The following is a 16633-nucleotide window of genomic DNA, read 5'->3' as shown; positions in this document are numbered from 1 at the left end:
CGATCCGGGTTATCACAAAATTTGCCTTAGTTAAAATGGTTGATCGAGTGGCACTGATCTTCTGTTCCGATTTATGTTCACGGGCTTTCTTACAACGCGCTCTTTCAATATCTTAATAAGGTATTGAAACAGCGCTTTGTAAGAAGGCTATAAAATGCATTATCATAATTACCCTCCCTGTCACATAGGCTACTCGCAACTTAAAAAAATACATAAAAAAGTTATGAGAAAAAATTTTGTTCAAATATTATGACGATCAAAAACATTATTTGCGTAACAAGAACAATCGGAAAAATGACCCTAACCTTTCATAGAATTCTCAATTAGTATTTACTGAATTTTAACGTTGGGAATATGGATTTGTTATTTGGATTTTTGTGATCTTGAAGTTAATCATAAGCCAACTGGTTAAAATGAAGTTGATGGGACTGAAAATAAAAATAATTTACAAAATAAAAAAAAGCAAAGTATATAAATGTAAAAAAAAACAAAGTAAAACAACGTTGATTATATTACAATGTATTTTGACGGTGTACTTGCCAACAAGATTACTTGTATCAACAAAAAGTTTTTCCTCCTTTTTAGTGTTCGGTTTTAAAAATAAAGATGTTGGTCTGGGTTGAAATTGGCCTGACCCGGAGAGAGGATCTCGCTTGAGCCTCTACCCAGCCACAGGTTAGACATACCGTGCTAGCATCATCGTAGAGGTTGATGGAAAGTTTTCGCAGATAGTGTCGTAAGAAACGAGTGTTAAGATTAACAAGAAATCTGAATAGGACTTTACAAATGTTAGCCCTGGCCACATAACAACTTAGCAAATGTTAGCCCTGGCCACATAACAACTTAGCAAATGTTAGCCCTGGCCACATAACAACTTAGCAAATGTTAGCCCTGGCCACATAACAACTTAGCAAATGTTAGCCCTGGCCACATAACAACTTAGCAAATGTTAGCCCTGGCCACATAACAACTTAGCAAATGTTAGCCCTGGCCACATAACAACTTAGCAAATGTTAGCCCTGGCCACATAACAACTTAGCAAATGTGTCGACGATTTTGATTTCCCAATTGTTTTCACCGTTATAATATTGAATAGATCTTGTGCTGGTCTGAGAATTTACTTGTCCTTGTTATTCCCAATTTACTTGTCCTTGTCGCTTAATTAAAAATTGATATTTTTTAATAATATAATTTAGGGATGAAAATAGTCTCTCTTCATCTTTGTTTTAGCATCGTTACAAAATTTTAGATAATTTTCATATTAGAAATACAATTAATGATCATGTTACTAGCTAAGATTGAAATCTATTCAAAAGTAGCAACAATTTAATAATATACTTTACCATGTATTTGTTGTAAATTTGAATGGCGTTAATTTTTTCTATGAAAATAAAAGCATTTTTTTAAACAATTTGTGAAATTGTAAATCTTAAAATATTCCAATTAAATTTACGAAGTAATCTTGAATTCGACTTTTGACTATATACATTCACTTGTCTTTTTATTTCGTTTATTTTAACGTTTAACATGACGTTTTTAATGAATTAATTTTGTCTTATTGGGATTTGATAAGTTTATTTAATTGTTGTGGTTACTATTAGTCATTAAGCGGACTTATAACGTGGAGTTGAATTTTCGCTTTGAACCCATAAACAAGGAAAAACGACATCAAATTTAAGTTTGCTTTACAATTATAAATAAAATAATTATAAGACCAGAACTGTCATTAAGTGCTATAATACTGAGAGCAGGAGTACCCAGTCTGTCACGTTGAATATCGGGAAAAGTCCGATGTGCTTTGAGAGGATTAAATATCTTTCGATTTGCCAAAAAAATATTTGAATCATTGTTATGTTATGTAAACCTCTTTCCACACAATCAACACCCATGTCTACTCCAAAACTGAACATTATAAAATGTAAAAAAAAAAAAAAAATCAAATAAACGGTGTCATTATTAGTTGGATATAAAAAAAAATAGTGTTAATATTTATATCTTAGACAATGCTATATCCTTTTGCTAAAAAATCACTTGTCTGAGATAACGCTCAATAGCTTTAATCGCTAGAAATAATGAGTTCATTTTTTATCTTATGTTTTTTAAATACATATAGAACCCCACGTAATAGTCCAGAATAAGTTTAAAATGAGGATAACGAAATGGAGAAAATGAATTGATTCGTATAATATTTTGATTTAATAAAACTATTTTCATGTTACATAACACCCCTTTTATTGATTAAATAAATTTGAAATATATTAAATAATTTCTGAATTAGTACAGTCGGACGTTATAATCAATTAACCTGCTTATTTATTATTTGACCAAGTTTATAACATGCCTAGAGAGAGAGAGACGGAGAATAAATAGACCTGACTGAAATTTAAAAAGTAAATTTAGAAAACAATAGAATATATAATCTGATAAAATTTCGTAAATTTCTATTTCTACTTTTATAATAGACTAAGTAGAAACTACGGTGAAATATGAAACAATTGGGTTATCATAGTCGTTCATTTATTCATGATGCATTTTTTAGTTCAACAAATTAAATATATATATAAACAAACAATATTTACACCTGTCCATAAAACACCGGATCAGAATAACAACTTATTCAAACATGTGAAATATACATACATATATATATATATATATATATATATATATATATATATATATGTATATATACATATATATATACATATATATACATATATATACATATATATATATATATATATATATGAGAAAGAGAAGGGTTTGAGTGAATTGTATTACTAATGAAAAACTTACGCAGTACGTTGAACATAGAGCACTTGTAAGTAAACATGACCTATTAAGATCTGTAGATAATGAAACTCGCAGCGACCTTAAAATGTGTTCACATACGCGCTTGTAATGGTTTAGCTAGTTCGACCTGAACATCTGTATGAATTTAAAAACATTTTTATTAAATTTATTTCGACGAATGTAATAATTCTAACATAGTGTATGTAAATGATAAGCATTCGTTTTACATTATCAACGTATTAAAACTAAAGAAAAGTTCACAGGTGTCTGATTCCCGTTTGTAATTTAAAAAAAAATGTTTATATTACTTGATTGGTTATATTACTTGATTGGTTATATTCACTGCGTTTACTTTAGAGGAATTGTTAAGAAGTAAAACAGGAAATGATCACATTTAAAATACCATAAATAATATATTTAGTATATCAACATAGCTTTAGTTAAACAAAGCGAAGGATGAGAGCTCAATACTGGGTTCGGTTTCATTTAGTCGACTGTCAAAAGACAGATAAAGATTTCTTTCCCCAAACGCAATGAATGTGATCGGGAAACAATTTAACGCCGTTAATCATCTATTTTGTACTTCTCAAAAAGCTACCGACAGTTATAAAAGGCATCTGAAGAAGACGGTAAATGGAGCAAGGTTTCTTAAAAAAAAACACCTGATCGGCCCTAAATATGTATCAACGTGGAACAAAAAAATAATTTAATGTAATTGTATAAAACGCATTAAAGAATTTAAGGGAAAGGCACAGCATTTTCTGCATATGTATACGAATATATATTTCCATGTTTGGATCTGAGTTTTCATAAACAAAAATTCTCATGAAAAATGCTAAGTTTTATGCGCCAGGGCAGATTTAAAATCTTGGGATTATGGGTAAAGTTAGTAAGAAAATATGTTACTTAGAAAAACGTGATCGTAGATGTTTAGAAATATTTGAAACAATCAACAGAAAGAGTTTTCATAATTTCCATATCTACATTTGATAATCTTCTCACCATTTATACATCAGCGACCGCTACGTATGCAGCTGAAGTTTTTATTAACACTTATTAGTAACGAAGAGACCAGCCCAAGTCCTTTTTTTCACATGTATTTCAATAGGTATTTTCCTATATGATTGTTCACATTTATGTTTTATTGTAATTAACTTCTATTTGTATAAAATAAAGTATCATCATTTTTCTGTATCCCTTTTCGACTTTTGACATTCTAAGTTCAAGGAATTTAGAATGTTTCTAAATAAAAAGTGAGCAGAGTTAGAAACTAGTTGTAAAGATTAGAAAGGTTTAAATCTAGATGTCTAAAAAGTTACTTAACTATATACGCCTTTCGTATTACTTGAACAGCGATTGGGAGAACGATTGCAGTTGGTTTAAAACAAGCATCCACGTATGATCGTTCGATTGTCAATCATGTGGACGTTTACCTATATAATACATACATTTTTTAAATAAACATTTTTTATCTTTTAAAATAAGCTAAATAAGTAAAATAGGTTCATATGAACGGTAACTGGATAAGATAACTACTAATTATTTTGTCATTTAAATAGCGTTACTAGCAAATAATCCAACGTAATTCATTTAAAAATGAAGATTGTATCTAAATTAATATTGAAATTCTAATAACAATAACAGTTAAGAAACTAATCACATTATAGTGAACATGTCCATAATTTTCTATCTAAATGAAAAGCAGGTACTTTAAAAATGTTTTCACCATAGCCTAACATTTCCGATTGGGGTTGTTTCTTGCCTTTTATCATAAATGTATTCTGTCCTCCATTGACTCTCAGGTGAGTAATAGTCATTTTCATATATTTACAGTAAAGTGGACATTTTATTCATTATGTGTGTATGTGTGTGTGTCTGTTTTTGAATGCGAAAATGTGATTGTATTCAGGTACCATGGACACAGCAGTAAAGCGGCAGCAATGGTTGGACCAACCAATCCCGCAATCTTGAATCGAACCGTGATGTCAGTGTGGCCCTCGGCAAGAGGGTGGACGGATAGGTTCAAGATGTATAACTACTGTAGCAATTGTCCAAGGGGTCCACCAGTTCCAAAGGATCCCGATTGTCGTAGAGGGTTGGCGCCTGCAAAATGATACCAAATGTTCCGACCACGCAAGCCGTGGTGAATATCCAGAGAAAAAGACGATCCAATACCATAGCTACATATTTCCAATCTTCTTGGATCTACAGAAAAGTAAAGGCAAAACAAATAATAAAATCAAAACAATCATAATAAAATGTAAAAATAACAAACCATAAAGTTGTATTATTAAACATTGACACTGTTATCTTTTTTTTTCAAGTCAATATTATAGAAATCGATATGTTAACAATTAGAACATTCCAATAAGTTTCAATAAATATTGAATTTTCCTCTGATTTCATATTGGAGTAATATGGCTATTATTTGTTAGGTTCATAAATAAACTGAAATATGCTAGAACATTAAAAACAAATAAATTCAAAATGATAATAAACGTTTCATAAACCCAACAATTTAAAATAAACGATATCTCGTCGGGCCATGTATTAAAAACATGTAAATTATTATTTCTATTGGTATTCTTAAAATTTTAAATATTCTGCAATTTTAATAATTCCAATTCATTTCGATTGTTAACGCTATTTTACAATTTAATGAGGTGCTGTCACTAAAAACTTACAATTTTTAACATTGAAGGATCATAAACTAAACTTCCATGATAACCCTTCTATTAGACTAATTTGTCTATCCAGTTCAGATATTGGTCTAGTAAGTAAAAAAATCCTAGGTAGGATTATATTTTCCAATAAGGATAAAGTAAAATTCCCGCTTTGATAATGCTCTGACACTGTTCTAAAATGTTTTTTTAAAACTTTAAGATAATCAACGATTAAACTTCATTACTTTCGATATAAATAATTACTGTCACTCAATATACCCAATACTCTAAAATAAGGCATTAATATTAAAAAAAAATAAAATAAAAAAAAAACATTCGGACATTACGGATTTAGAAATAAAATTAATCCTATTAGCCAGACGATCTTTAAATTTTGATGGGAAATATTGGACAAGGAAGTATAGCCCTAATGATTTCCATATAATAATAAACTCTTCAGATTTTGTACAAGTAACCGACCTAGTAGGGCCTTTTCTATTAAGAGAAATTTATACAGATTTCTCCAATCTAAAAAGAGGGCCCTACAGAGATGACGTATTATTCGTGACTCCTGCCAGGCATAGGGAATATAACAACACTATTAAAAAACTACACGTATTTAAAAAAATATGGCCTAACAATTGAAGTTGGCCCAAATAAAAAACATCCAATTTTTTAGATATTTCCTTGAATCTATAATCTGAATCTTACACCCCTTACCATAAGCTAAATCTGAGCCTATTTTATGCGCACAAAGAATCCAATAATCCTAAGTCAATAATTAATTCGATAGTTCCGTCTATCTCCAAAAGGATCTCAAATCTGTCAGCTGACAAAAAGGCTTTTTACCAAGTATCAACGTTTTACAACAATGCTTTAATGAATTCAGAATATAAAGAACATATAGAATATAACAAAAAACACCCTCTAGTGAAAGGTTAAATTCAGTAATTACGCACAATATAAGAAATAAACTAATAACAACAAAACAAGACAGCATATCCCTATTCCTAACAATAATAATCTTATCACAAAAGAAACCGCCCCTATACAATTCCAAACCAAAATCAATATAATAAAAATAGAAGAATAAGGCGTAAAAAAGCTATTTGGTTCAATCCACCATTTAGCTCTAATGTAAAAATAACATACCCAAGGAATTTGTTATAATAGTAGAAAAATCTTTTAAATACCCACATAAGTACAGCACAATATTAAAAAAAAACTCTATAAAAATATCATACTCCACAATGCCAAATTTAGCCCAGACAATAATTTCAACAAATAATATGAAAATAAAAAAGTTCAGAATGTTCCCCATAATTTAGTCCCTAGTAATAAATGTAACTGCCAAAATAAAGAGGTTAGCCTCTAAATAACGTCTGCATACACAAATACGTGGTATACGCTTGCACAATTACACAATTGCCGATATATAGGAGCAACCAAACCTACAGAGAAAATAATAAGTCTAAAGAAAACATTTCGGGCACAAATATATGTAGGCAAGGATCTAATAATAGCAACAATCAAAATAGCAACTCTAGTAACATTATTCCCAATATTAACCCGCAGTACATTAGCAAGCATTCGCGTAGAACATCTTCAGAATTTCACTCAACTCAGCTACCCAACGTAATAAATACCGACCCTGAATTGTATAAGCCACTAAACAATGATTATATATAAAAAAACATTCACTTATATAGGGGAAACCTCAATCTTAATAAAAGTAAAAATTTCAAACCACACACATTCCTTCAAAAATGAAAATAATGATAGTACATATTTAACTACATTAATCAATAACTAAGAGAACAAGAAGATTCCCTATTAAATTAAATGAAGTATACTGGAGAAAGCTAGATCATACACTCCAGGAGCCAAATTTTGTTATCTTTGTATCTCCGAAGCAGTTAATAGTATTACTTTCACGAAGCCTATAATAAATGCCAACTCATAATACTCGAAAATGCGTCATCTTTGGTACTGGTTGGCAATCCCGTTTTCGTAGTTTTCTTTTATATTATTTTTTTACATTACGCTATTTCTTTATTTTATTTATATAATTTATAAATTATTATTATTATTATTATTATTATTATTATTATTATATTATGATTATTATTATTAATAATAATATTTTCATAATTATTTATTATTTATTATTTTTTATTATTACTATCATTATTCTTTGTATTATTACTATAATAATTATTTTATTATTATCATTATTATAATTGTTATTATTTTATTATTGCTTTTAGTGGTAGTATGGGTAGTTAAAATATTATTATACAGATAATTATCCTTATTTTCATGATTATTATTGTTATTATTATTATCATTATCATTAATATTGTTATTATTATACTATTTTATTTTATTATTATAATAGCAGTTTTATTATTATTATTATTATTATTATTATTAATATTAATATTATTATTATTTTATTATTATAACATCTTAATCTAATACGCCTTGTTAGTGTATGTAATATTTCCACAGATTAATCCAACTACAAATTTTCGATTAAATATTATCATTACAATGTTACTTATAATAGTTGGAAGTTTACCTTATATTTTAGACATATAAATTTCAGGTTAACTAGCATTTAAGCGGGAAAAATGTTGTTGGCGCTTTTCTTTTCCCTGTCTTTTTATAAGATTTTCTTTTTCTTGATAACATTACTTGATTTTCTTTTTCTTTTCTTTTACTTCTTTTCCTAGCGCTATTTCGGGACCTTGACCTATATTTGGAATCCTGTATAAATCTGTCCGGACCTTTCATAAGTTTCGTTGCTTTATTTCTTTTTTCTTTTTTCTTTTTCTTTTCCATTTGTTGATATCTCTTTTTTTTTCTTTATTCTTATTCTTGTCTTCTTTTTTATTTCCCTCTTCAAATTTTATTCTCCCACTTCCACCTTTTCCCTTAAAATCGAAATTTTAGAATGAGTATTTAATTGGATACCGTTTTAATCATAGTAGGTTGAAATCATTTTCACTTGTGCTTATTTATAAATATGATTCATAATTATGGTTTTAGTCACTAAAACTGCATCTAATTTTTTAATGTCTATTTTGCTTGCAATTCTTTTCTTTATTTTATTTCATTTTGTTTTGTCTGTCTCCAGATTGATTTTGCACTTGACGTGGATTATTAAACTTATATATTAAAAAAGCAATAAAAATATATGTTTATAAAAAGAAATCTTCATCGGATTGATATAATCTAATATTTGACTGATATCTGATCTACGAAAAGAGAAACTAAGGAACCATGTCTACATCTGATTGTTACCTTGTGCATTCAAAATCTCGCACTCTCTCTCTTATATATATATATATATATATATATATATATATATATATATATATATATATATATATATATATAGCGAGAGAGGAGAGAAAGGGAGAAAGAGAGATAAAGTTTTATAACATGGATTGCAATTAGGCTATAAATATTATCTCTCTCTGTCTCTCTGTCCATCTCTCTCTCCCTGTTTCTCTCTCTCTCTCCTTCTCTCTCTCCCTCTCTCTCTCTCTCTCTCTCTCTCTCTCTCTCTCTCTGAGCAAACAGTTAATAAAATATGTTAAAAAACACTTTGAAATGAGTTAAAAACATATTTAATCTGAAAAGGTCTAAATAAATGGATAGTCCTTAATCCGCGGAGTTTTGAAGAAATACTCTCCTTCTCATCAGAGGGTAGGAATTAGCAAAATGCGGGATTGGATTTTGCATGCAGAAGTATTTGATGAAACATCAAGTAAGTCAAAGATCTAACTTGAAAACAAAATAAGTTAAGCAGAGGGAATATGGTAAAGAAAAAGGTGATTACACATGAATGGATAGTCTGGTGGAAGATAAAAAATTCAGTGACGGTAAAATCCAAATGTAAAACTTCAAGAAAGTTAAAAGAATTTCAATTTGTACAAGTAAAATCCAAGGAAATCCCGTAATTGAAAGAAGATGGTCCATAATAATCCAAAGGCAGAAATCCATGGAATAATTCACAAACATGTGTACAAGGAAACAAAAATTAATAAAAGAAATAAGATGTGCTTTTCACTCTACTTCCAAGACATAATATAAATAAAAAAGATCTATTATATATATATATATATATATATATATATATATATATATATATATATATATATATATATACTAGCATAGGTGCCCGACGTTGCCCAGGTGTTTGGAGGTGTATGCTGAGCAAACAAAAAAAAAAAAAAAAAACGGTCAATTTTTTAAAACTTTGACCGCTATTATGACCGCTTATAATTTATTATCTTGGACTTAAATCAGGTTTTTAAGTTAGATCCATGTCCAAGGAACCTATATCTAAAATTTCAAGTGTTTAGTCCCAAAGTTTTCGGAGGAGTTTGGTTGAGTTCTCAAAGGTCAAATCGTTGAACTTCGACCCCTTAACAGCTAAATTTCTGGCCAAAAACCGATCGCATCGATTTTCCCAAATCTCAGTACCCTCTATATCAAATTTTGAGTCTGTCGACTAAAAATTGACAGAGTTATTGCGTAGGGAAATGTACACAGACACACAGACAGACACGTTCACTTTTATATATATATAGACTAGCATGGCTGCCCGGCGTTGCTCGTGTGTTTGGATGTGTATTTTGAGCAAAAAAAAAATGTGGTAGTAGGAAGGCAGGCTCGAACTCGTAACGCAAAGAGGAAAAGAACGGGGTAAAACCTAATGTTTATGCTTTTACGACCACCGCCAAACCGGAAGCGATATTTTTTAAAATTAAGGCTAGACAACCTAAAGGAGAGGATACCTTTAAAAAAATCGGCGAAAAAAGAGACCCTCCCCCTGTAAAAAAGTGTCTAGTTGAAGGGGAAGATATTAATGTTTTTAGCCAATTCTTCGATATTTGTCGTATGAAAGGTCGAACTTTAAAAGGATACTGATCTTGGTAAAATCCGTCGCCTCTCTTGAAAGTTTAAGGCAGACATGCAAACAGGCATACATACATTTATATATTGGTAACTAAATATTTTTGACTCAAACTAGAGAAACGCTTGCCCTATCTCTGAATACCCTTTATGTAAAATTTCAAATATTTAGACCAGAAATTGTCTGAGTAGTTTGGAAGACACCGCAGAGGTCAATTTTTTTTTACTTTGACCCTTATTATGACCCCTTAAAATTTATTGTTTTGGGCTCAAATCAAGTTATTAAGATAGATCCATGTCCAAGGAACCTATATCTAAAATTTCAAGTTTGTAGACCCAAAGTTGTCGGAGGTGTTTGGTAGAGTTCTCAAAGGTCAAATCGTTGAACTTTGACCCCTTAACAGCTAAATTTCTGGCCGAAAACCGATCACATCGATTTTCCCAAATCTCAGTACCCTCTATATCAAATTTCGAGTCTGTAGACTAAAAATTAACAGAGTTATTGCGTATGGAAATGTACACAGACACACAGACACACAGACAGACACGTTCACTTTTATATATATATAGACTAGCATGGCCGCCCAGCGTTGCTCGTGTGTTTGGATGTGTATGTTAAGCAAAAAAAAAAAATGTGGTAGTAGGAAGGCAGGCTCGAACTCGTAACGCAAAGAGGAAAAGAACGGGGTAAAATCTAACGTTTATGCTGTTACGACCACCGCCAAAACGGAAGCGACATTTTTTTTTTAAATTAAGGCCAAACAATCTAGTAATCTCAGTATCCTGTATATCAAATTTCGAGTCTGTAGACTAAAGATTGACAGAGTTATTGCGTAGGGAAATGTACACAGACACACAGACACATAGATACACAGACACACAGGCACATACACTTTCATTTATATATATATATATATATATATATATATATATATATATATATATATATATATAGGAAACGTGGATTTGATTAGAATCGTATGTAGAACGCTATGTTTGTTGCACTCAGGACATTACATGATTTAATTTTTTAACATTTTACGTATTTAATATTTTGGACAGGTGTACACATTATTGATTGTCTTAAAAGGCGGTAAGTACATCGCCACGTATTGACATAACTTTCATTTAATGTATATTTTCTAATTCCTATAAAACATAGCGTACCCTTCTTAAAACTAAACTAAACCTCTCTGTGTATTTCTGTTCAAAGCGCTGAACGTCATACAATAAGTTATTACCCAGTCGTTTCAATTTTATAATTTGCAAGTTATAAATAAAATTCTAAGGACGATGCGGAGAAAAAAAGCAATAAGTGCCCATGGTTTGTGTGTGCCCATTATAGAGACGCACTGGTATTCGAATCTGGAACCCATCTTACACGAAAGTAAGACGAAAAAAAGATTAGTGCAAATTGAGGTGTCGGTGTTTGAATTTCAGCACAAAAAGATGTTCTTTTTTTGTTTTGTTTTTTGCGTGCGTCAGAAACGATATCTTGTGCATTAGTGCTCCCTGTGAACTTACGACATCGTCTGGGAACTGAAGCGTGGTGTAAGAAAAGTGAAACGCTGACAGTTTTTTTTTTTTTTTTGCTTTAACGCTATTTTCGGCCATTAATATGGTGAATATACTAATCGGCACTGATATGGTGAAGCTGTTTAGCGGCGGGGGAGATGTAGTAGTTTAGCTGAAGTAATTGAGGGTTGTAGCGAAACTTCAGAGTGGATGATGTGGTGCGTCTGTTCCCATTGTATGTGGAGGAGAATGCATTCACCCTGGACTTGGAGATGGACAAGAGTGGCTAGCTAGAGTTTAAAAGATGAATTCAGAGATGGTGCGTTCACCGTCCACAGGAAGTTGACCATGACAAGTAGGTGAACGTTTAAGCAAACAAAATCAGAAAATTTTTTGCATTTGCTGTCTTCGACGTAGTTAGTCTGGAAAGGCTTGTAAAACTGTTTTTTTATTATGGGTTTCCTAATGCCATCTCCATCGAACTCGAGTACCAAAAATTAAGATTTTGATAATGGGAGATTTCATAGCAAGAGCAAAGCCACTATGTGGTCGCAGTTTTAAGTTCAGTAAAAATCTGTCATTCCTACTAGGAGCAGCCCTAGTAAACTGTTACAGATGCGGCTGCAAAGGTCACCTAGTGAGAAACTACCGGAGATTGGAAACTTATTTCTATCGATCAGCAAGTTTAGACAATTGGCCAAGGACTGCTATGGTTACGAACATGTGGACGAGGCATCCATGCCAGTCTACTCCCTTACCGTTGACACACAAGCCACAGAGGTGGTTCAATGCCATGAAGAATGACGGGAACCCGAGCCCCTGATTGGTTCAGTTCATGTAATTTAGCTAGACATGGCCCACATTATGGTAATTCACAGAAACTGTGGAAACCAAGGAATGCGATGGACCACCTATTTTGCCTGAAGAGTTTGCCCTGCGACGCTGAAAGTAATAGTCAAGTTTGCTGTACGAGCGCGCGAAAAATGTCCCTCTAGAGATTCAGTGCCAGTCTATTGGGAGAAGGAAAAATTAGGGGTGAGCTGTAATTGGCAACGGTTGGGAACAAACATTACGCATTCGGTGTTTACCATTTCCTAACTATTATAGATTGTGACCCGTTGCGGTTTTCACGGCAGGACTCAGTAAGCGTGATTCGTGAACTGGGAGTTGTCTTTTTTGAACGTGACTTTTTGAAGGAGCTACTCAAGGATAACGTCACAGCCTTCCACAGCAAGTAATTCAGAACATTCGCAAACAAATGGGATGTGATGTTGAGATTTCGTTGCGCACACGTCCCGACTGGGAATGGCATAGTAGAGCGGTGGCACTGTACTCTGAAAGAAAACCCGGTCAAGATGCGCTGTACCATACTAGACGCTGTCTACTGGTACAATGTGACTCTAATAGACAATAAGTCCTATTTGACTGCGCCAGCCAAGGCTATTTACAGTTACATGGTCTGAATACAGTCCCTACCAGATTAGAGAGTGCGTTTGAGTGAAAACACCGTTGAGTCGCTGTACAATGTAGGTTGGCCAGGGTCGGGTAACTGAGATAATAAGTGCATGGGATGTTTCGATACGTGAACGATTTGCGCTCCGCTACAGAATCCTGTCGTCAAGAGATTCTGACAGAATAACATCTTTAGAGAGTGTACCAGAGAGTTTAATATACGGGCGACTTTCACGAGGCAAAAGTGGAAGCGCATGCATCCAAGGAAGTTCACAGTTCTGAAAAAGCCCCAGTGCTGCGAAAGAGGTACCCAACAAAAGCTATCGCATTCCGGATGCCGCCTATGTATTCGTGGAGCTAAGAAGGGGTGTGATAACGGCGTGGCGAAACACGGCAATAAGTGCCGAGGGTAGGCGTGTGTCCACTGTGGAGACGCACTGACATTCGAAACTGGAACTCGCCCGACACAGTAATCAAGACAAAAGTAAGATTAATGCAAATTTGAATGCCGTCTGGGGTTTTGATGTCTGCATAATAATATTTTACTAATATATATAGCCACATTTTCGCCCAAATCTGATTAAAAAGCTTGCTGCATATCTGAATACTCTTTATCGAAAATTGCAAATATTTAGACACAAATTGGCTGAATAGTTTGCTAGAGTCCGCAAAGGTAAAACCCTTTGAACTTTGAGCCTTTGACAGCCAAATTCACGGCTAAAAATCGATTAAAAACCTTGCCTTATGTCTAAGTACACGTTATGTAAAAGTTCAAATGTTTAGACTAAAGATTGGCTGAGTAATTTGGTGGAGAATGCAGAGGTTAATTTTTTTTTTAAATTTAAAATTTTGATCCATGCCCACGTAGCATACAGCTAAAATTTAAAATGTTTAGACCCATTTTGGCGGAGAAGTTGGTTGAGTTTTCAAACGTCAAATCGTTGAACCCCTTGACAGCCAAATTTGTGGCCAAACACCGATTAAAAAGATTTTTCCAACTCTCAATACCCGTTATGTCAAATTTCGAGTCTGTAGACTGAAAATTAACAGAGTAGTTTAATAGGGGAATATACACACAGACACCCAAAGAGACAATTTCAGTTTTATAGATGCATATGTAAAGATACATCCCGGGTTATTTGATTAGCATTCCATTTGATCATATTTAGCTACCAAGACTATTAAATCCTTCTTAGATAAGAGAAAAATCCAGGCTGTCCTCGACGGTCGTATATCTAAATAATATGATATAAATGCGGAAGTGCCTCAAGGGTCTATCCTTGGAACTCTATTGTTCCGAATATTAATTAATGACCTCCCCGACAAAATTGCCTCTGAGATGGGTATAGATGCTGATTACACCACACTCTATAACAGGCATAACAGGAAAACAAATGAACACATATCTAAAGAAATGGCAAAAACACTAGAGGATGACCTCCAATCTGTAGTGGAATGGGGACAAAAATTGATGGTCACATTCAATGCTGCTAAGACTAAACTGGTTTGCTTCAATAATTACAAGAAACCTTCTCTACCACCAATAGCAATGGCCAGTGCCTCTTTATCTGTGAGTACATCTTTCAAACTGCTTGGCCTAACGTTCACAGGAAACATGAGTTGGAACAATTACATTGAAAGCATTGCCAGGGCCGCTGCGAAGAATGTAGGCTCTCTCTACCGTATTAGAAAACTACTAACACCCGAAAGTATCCTGTACCTCTATAAGGCCACCATTCGCCCATGTATGGAGTATTGCTGTCACGTTTGGGCTGGTGCATCTGCTACTAGTCTCTCGCTCCTAGACAAGGTTCAAAAGAGAGTCGCCAATCTGATAGGCCCTGAACTGGCATCTAAGCTTCAGCCTCTGTCCCATCGACAAAATGTTGGACCCTCTGCCTGTTCTACAAGTATTTTAATGGTGAATGCTCTGGCGAACTGCAGACACTTGTGCCCCCACGACGTAGACACCCTCGACAAATCCGACAGGCAGCTAAACTCTACCCCACACAGTAGAGATCCCTAGATGTAAAAGACCTTTCTACTCCAGTAGTTTCTTCCCCAGAACCGCTAGACTCTGGAATTCCATTCCATGTCCCTGCTTCCCCAACTGTATTGACATGCAGAAGTTCAAGTGTAACGTGGACCGACATCTTGCCGCCCAAATCCCAGCATAGTACCCCAGTAGTTGCCCTTTATAGTAGCCCCCTACACCAAAGTGGCAATGTGCCTTGTTTAGGGTGAAAATGCAATTAAAAAAAAAGACTTAACCTAAACTAATATTCCTTGAAATATGTAAAAGTAATGCATATATATATATTAGTAATTTGCATAAATTGATTTTTACAGTGTACGAAACCCGCAAATAAAAAAGCGTTATGAAAGAAACTTCCTTACGCTTGAATAAAAAGAATTAATACAAGTTTTTATAAGCAATACAAGACAAGATTATATATTTTGTCCTTATTTTCCCCGTCTTGTTTCTTGTCCGTTATGAGAAAACGATATTTAACGCTGGTAAAACATCCATATGTATATTCAATCATACTAAGTGTTTTAGAGGAACTGGATTTAGGAATATTTTATCTCATCATAAATGAACTCATATTTGAATATTACTTGACATAAATATATTTGTTATGGTATTAAATGGTAATAAAACGAAAGGAACACAGGACGTTTGGAAACAAACATGTATTCACATATGCGCGGGTTGAGCAATACCATTCCTCAACTGTTGGGCGTTTGCACACGACCTCCTTGACAGCGTACCAATCTGATTGCCAGGCACCGGTACTCGTTACCGGAAGTGACGTCACCAGAGGAAGTGACGTCACGAAATAGTCCATTATTCCCATGCTTTTTGTTCGTAAAAGCTGTTAGTACCTCTTCCTTTTAGGGTTTCCCATCAATGGCTCGGTAAACTTTCTCTTACGGAACGACCGGCGTAGTTCAGGTGTTGGTCGAAGACGTCCAAGATCAAAAGTTTCGAAGAGTGTCTATAGGCTCATCTTCCAAGGGTGGACTATCGCTGGTTTCAACTGAATGACATCTTCTTAATTGGTTCTGGTGACCTTTGTGGGAATATGTTGGTCCCTGGACGATATATACCATGTCAACGACTCTCTTATGAATGATTTGTTGTTTTTATAACTTCTGAAAAACAATCTTTTACCTGACATGAAACGTTTACTGGGTACACAAGTGGCCACTAGTGGCCTTGACTGTTTGGGTAAGAGTTTGTCAAAAACGGATCTCACTTTCCGCGAAAACATCGTTTCTGT

The 16633-nt window shown here is 33.3% G+C and overlaps 1 protein-coding gene across 2 annotated transcripts in view; it reads right to left on the bottom strand.

Moving 5' to 3' along the window:
- Positions 1-503: 503 nt before the first annotated feature.
- The window catches only part of LOC145268745 (acetylcholine receptor subunit alpha-like), a 276701-nt gene continuing 260571 nt past the window's right edge, over positions 504-16633 (bottom strand). For both annotated transcript variants that reach the window (XM_080124349.1, XM_080124341.1), the window contains exon 5: positions 504-4998. In XM_080124349.1, coding sequence (XP_079980475.1) covers positions 4816-4998 — 183 coding nt within the window. In that variant the 3' untranslated portion in view covers positions 504-4815. The remainder of the gene's footprint in view (positions 4999-16633) is intronic.

This window comes from Euprymna scolopes, chromosome 4 (assembly GCF_053919585.1).
Source record: "Euprymna scolopes isolate OS-2025 chromosome 4, ASM5391958v1, whole genome shotgun sequence".
Lineage (NCBI taxonomy): Eukaryota > Metazoa > Mollusca > Cephalopoda > Sepiida > Sepiolidae > Euprymna > Euprymna scolopes.
The sequence above is the reverse complement of the archived record's forward strand: the minus strand, read 5'-3'. Positions and strand labels throughout refer to the sequence as shown.